Here is a 5,636-nt window from a genome sequence, read left to right as displayed (position 1 = left end):
AAGTTAGTCAAGTCTCCTCAAATTGTGCACACTGACAAAGACTCATTTTCACTGCTGGAAACACACTGGCAATCTGTCTGAATTCATAGTATTTGTTGCATTTTTTAGAGAGTGAAAATCTCTCTAAAAGTCATTGCAACCAGTCCAAGTTAGTTGTGCGTCTCTGTCAGAAGATCTGTCCAATCACCTTGTAAGAAAAAGTGGCCATCCACTGGCCAACCATTTCATCACCACAACTTGCAATTGGTTGGAGAATAGGAAAAAATTTAGTACAGTCACAAGCCAGACACAATTTTTGTTGTTGTTTTTTTTTTGTTTTGTTTTTTTGTCCTTCAGGTGAAAGGAGATTTGGGGCCTAGTTTTACTTCAGTGTGACAGAGCAATAGCCTGCTTTGAATTAGGAGGTAAGTTTGGAAATACAAGTGTGCTGGATGCCTTTTTGGTTGAGCTGACATAATCAATATAATCAATATAAGTTTGCTCGCCAAACATTATTTCAGGAAGTGCATGAGATCAGCCCTCTTGTTTTCATTATTCCAAGAGAATTTTTAATTTTTAAAAAAATATATATAATGGTATTTGGTGTCCCTGTATCAATATAATATCACCACAGAAAATATCACAATATTATACTGTATAAAACTTTCCCCACCCCTACTAAATATAGTTAAATACTATTACTTAACTCTTTTGATTCAAGACTTTTCATTTATACACCGCATAACACTTCTTTCACCACTAGATGTCATATGTCAGCTATTTTACAAACTATTAAAATACCGTTATATGAACTTCCATCTAAGAATGTTGATGTCCTGGTAGTCTAGCTCCACCCCTCCCCTCATATTGCTATGACATGAAATGACCGTTGTGTCTGCACAAGCTTTTCAGTACTGACAATATTTCCTGTTATGTTTCTATTTCGATGAGCAAAGATGTGGAGCATTCAAAATCTGCTGTTCATCTTCTGCAGTAAGTAATTTAAATAAGTAAACAGACAAAGATTAAAGTCAGCTGTATACTAACAAATAAATGTATGTTTTAGTATTAAGCAACAGTAAGTGAAGCTCTGTATTGGTCTTATTTCTTTAAACAGCACTAAATTTGCTAGTAAGAAAGCTGACCTGACAAAGTAAAACATGATCTTTTCACATTATATTTTGTCTTCTTAGTTTCTCTGAGATGTCTGACCAGTGCAGTGGGGATGATCCATGTGACTGGATATGTGGGGAGAGAGGTTAATGTCTCTTGCTCCTATGATCAGAGATATGAGTCTCATGAGAAGTACCTATGTAAGGACGGCTGTGGCAGCGATGATGTTCTCATTACAACATCACAAGCAAGCAAAACCAAATACTCAATTTATGATGACAACAGTGCACGAATCTTCACAACAACTATCTTTGATCTTCAATCTACGGATGCTGGAAAATACTGGTGTGGGGTGACGATAACTGGAACAGACATCTACACTCAAGTCAAGCTGAAATTAGTACAAGGTAAAAATAAAAAAAAAGGGGGGGCCATTGCAAAAGTCAATTATAGATTGCTAATAAAAAACAATATCACAACAAATAAAGTTAAAGGGAAGGACTTCAGTTTCAGGTTAATAGAAGTTTGCATTTCTTTAAACAGTGGTATGTGAGTGCAGGACTATCTGTATTTTTTGCTGCAAAATTGACCTTCTGTAAAACTGCACTTTAACTTGGAAAAAACACTTAAGTCTTATATGTAATAGTTTTGTGGCTGTAACGTATCTTCTGGTGTTGTTTATTGTTTACCTTCTTGACAGACAGCTGCTGTGACACTGTGACCAAAGTTCAAAGTTATGAGGGATACTCTGAGTCTGTCAGTTGTCCGTATGAGTCTCAGAACAGCCTGAAGTACATCTGCAGAGGAAACCGGCCCTCCACATGTCTGCAGCAGGCACTGATCACCTCTGACACCAAACAAAATGGGCGATTCAGACTTGATGATGACAAAATGTCAGGAACATTCACAGTGACCATTAACAGTTTGACTCGTAATGATTCAGGGTCATACCTCTGTGGTGTTCAAAGAAACTCTGAGCTGGATGTTTTCTCTGCTGTTGAGCTGGAAGTTGAAGGTAAAAAAAATCACAGTAATAGCTCTTTACACCAGCACCAAGAAGACATTATTTGCTGTCAAATAGTCTCTAAGAAACTTAAATATTTGATTATTCGAAAATAATGTTTCTCTTTCAATCTGACAGAGTGGTGCTGTGTCAACTCAACTAAAATAAATGGTACTGCAGGAAATCCACTAACTCTGCAGTGTCCCTATCCTCCACAACACTGGGATAACAGGAAGTTCCTCTGTAAGGGAGACCACCGCAACAATTGCTCAGACATGGTGACGAGTCGAAGCAGGTTCACACTGCAAGATGATGCTGCTTCCAGCTCTTTCACAGTGAAGGTCACAGAACTGGAAGCAGCTGATGCTGGGACATACTGGTGTGGGTCAGACTCACAGTGGAGAGTTGGAAACTACACCAAGATTGAGCTGTCAGGTATGCTGGACACTTTTGTGTAAGATAATACAATTTGCACGTGTTTGTTTTATGTCAGTTCATGTTTTAGGTCAGTTCAGCTATCTGAAGAGTGCAGTAAAACTAAAACTGTCAATATGATGTTCACACTCACCACAAAAAATAGAACTACTGAGAGCCCCACTTACCACAAGTGGTCTGAGGCTACAAAAATATTTTTGTCCTTCTAAGCAGTCATATTCTAACTTCCACTATACAATCAATCCTCGCATTTGTAATAAAACTTAGTTGTAACAACACCATATATGGCTTATTTCATGTAAATTTCGTTCAAATCTGAACACTTTGCATATTTAAGTGAAAACGCTACATCCAGATGAACAGAATCAACTTTTGGAGATTTACTTTCCTGGATGATTGAGAATGCATCAAGACGATCTAACTGTATTCTATTACAGTTACCATTTAAATGGATGGTAATCAGAATACAGTTACTTTGTTGAAATAAATAGAATACACGGCAGTCATTTCCTGTGTCATATGTTAGGCTAGCCCCTCTCTATGCCTTCTCCAAATTTGGTGACTAAATGCAGTCGGGGGTAGGTTTAACTCAGTTGGCTAAGCATATAGTCATACATTGCATGGCTGAGAACAGGCGGCCTGGGTTTGAGTACGACCCACGCCTCTTTTCTTTTTAAACATTTAAGCTCAATTTCCAACAGGGATTAATACAGTTTCTCTGATTCGGATTGCTGGAAACCCAAACAAAATACCCAATAAGAGGCTCTAAATTAAGCATCCTGTTAATGTTGGTGGTGTAAGTTACACAATGGACCCAGAGCCAGCAGTGCATGGGCGGGAATGCATTTCCAACACCACTACATAAGAAGAATGGGATGGGCAAAACTTCAGTACCGTCGATGTGCTATGCTGTGTGATTTTTATTACTATTAATGAAGGGTACTCGCCACCAAGCTAACATTGTTAGCTGAGGTTAGTTCATAGACTGCAGACTGTTAGGAAGCTTCTCAAAGTTAAGCACTTTGTCAAAATTCGCTGTTTCTGTCACGGTTTGTGGGGCAAGCTGTGTTGAGGTATGAATGAAGGACCCAAAGTGCAGGCACTGGCTGAGATGTGAGTGAGTTTTATTTAAGGAGACTGACATACAACCAAAAGCAAGGGCGCGAGAAAGAGAACTAAGAAATAATCTAAACTGGGAAAGCTAAGAACTAAACTACAAACCTCAATACGAGGGTATGGAGAGCAGAGGTAACACGAAGAACGACAAGGAGGGAGAACAGCATGGAGGGACACAGAGTGACTCAGGGAAACAACACAGATGGACCAGAAACAAGCACAAGAGGACACACACTATAAATACACGTGGGGAAACAAGGAAACTGCACAATGGAGGGAGACACAGCTGAACCTAATTGACATGACGAGACAGGAAGGACGCAAACTAAATACACTGACACCAAATAAGGGCCTTCAAAGTAAAACAGGAAACATACACTGACAGAACTCAGAGACATGAAATTAACAGAGCAGAGGGAACACACAAGCAGGGATCACTGGACACTAAACCAAGGAAGAACAGAAACCAAAACCAAAAAAAGAAAGTCTCAAACAGAATACATAATAAGAAGAAGAAGAAACACAAAACACTGCCTCAAAAGACCCAGGACCATGACAGTTTCATAATGTCTAATAAGCTTCATACAGTTAAGCACAATCACTACATGACAGAAACACAATCTAATCTCTCTTAAATCAGGTTCAATCCTTGGCTGCATGCCAAATATCCTTGGGCAAGATACTGAAGTTGCTCTCCGATGCATGCATTGGAGTGTGAATGTGTGCTGGTATTAAATAGAAAGCATTTAATCATAGAAAACAGTGCTGGTGTGAATGGGTGAGTAGAAAAGGCCAACGCCTCCTTACCCAGACAATATGGAACAGACTGCACACAGCCAGTATCTCGTCTCATAGTGTTGTTTGCGCTGGTGGCAGCAAAATGTGCACTTGAACCTTAACATGTGGAGGAACATCATCTTCATCAATCAGTGCGGATTCTGCTTTCAGGACTCGGATCATATGGTTAAGCTATGGAGAAGATATAGAGAACATTATAGTAATTGCTACACCCTTAGGGTAAAAGGTTTTGATGGAGGCAGTGTGATGGTGTGTGGAGACTTCTGTCATCATTGGAGGAGAATATAATCCACATGCTATAACTTGTTTTGACTAGCCACATATTAAAGACAGTAAAGCATTCTTTTTATATAAAAGAATATATAACCTGGAAAATGCCTGATCTCTTGTCAGTAAGAGGGATGAACTGCTGTGCTTCAACAGAATAAACAGGATTTTTTCCAGATCTGCAACCCTGTGTTTCACCTGGCTGGGTGAACACGTCCTTGGTTCATAACTGCTCGACTACTGTGAGCAGGCTGCAATTTGGAGGTTTCAGAAAAAGTGAGGGGAGGTGGAATCTGCTTGTGTCTTCAAGGTTGGCTACAGCAGTGTTAAAAAAGTTCATGTAATCTTTACTTAGAGAGAATTTTTATTAATTGCAAATCTTTTTATTCACCATGGGAGTTTCCTTCATTTATTGTACTTGGTGTTTAAATTCCATCTGAGGCCTGTGCTAGTGAGGTGTTGCAAAACCTTGTTGAACCCATAACTAAAATGGGGCACAAATGCACACTCTAACTTGAGCTACAGCCCCCGCCCCCCCCAATAAATAAATACTTAAAATAAGATAAATCAATCAGACGTGTTCCTTTGATTTTTGATTTTTTTGAGCATTCCTTTAATTATTTTGTTGAAAAGAGAAACAAAGGCACTAAGTGTGGACGGCAACTGTTTTTTTGTTAACATCATGTGACAGGTCTTTAATAAAATAAACATACATCTGGAAAGTCAAAAATGGTTATCCTGAAAAATAGGAATTTTAAACAATTTGCTTTCTAAACAACAATTTATGTTGTACATGTTCTTATTAATATATTTATAACTTCTCTGCCACACTCCATCCTCTGTCATATCATAGGTATACAAAACATTGACAGTATAAAACGGTATAAAACAGTATAAAATAGTAAATTAAAAAGCAAGTTTTGCA

General features: G+C 38.5%; 1 protein-coding gene across 1 annotated transcript; it reads left to right on the top strand.

Moving 5' to 3' along the window:
- Positions 1–913: 913 nt before the first annotated feature.
- LOC121814666 (polymeric immunoglobulin receptor-like) lies at positions 914–2,644 on the top strand. Its single transcript, XM_042221638.1, has 4 exons — positions 914–972; positions 1,173–1,499; positions 1,793–2,107; positions 2,234–2,644. Exons 1-4 carry the CDS (start codon positions 936–938, stop codon positions 2,551–2,553), a joined length of 999 nt encoding a protein of 332 aa, XP_042077572.1. The 5' UTR covers positions 914–935; the 3' UTR covers positions 2,554–2,644.
- The last annotated feature ends 2,992 nt before the right edge of the window (positions 2,645–5,636 follow it).

Source organism: Haplochromis burtoni, unplaced genomic scaffold (assembly GCF_018398535.1).
Source record: "Haplochromis burtoni strain Fernald_Lab_line unplaced genomic scaffold, NCSU_Asbu1 Contig_70, whole genome shotgun sequence".
Classification (NCBI taxonomy): Eukaryota; Metazoa; Chordata; class Actinopteri; order Cichliformes; family Cichlidae; genus Haplochromis; species Haplochromis burtoni.
Note: the sequence above shows the minus strand (reverse complement) of the source record. Positions and strands in the feature narration are given on the sequence as shown.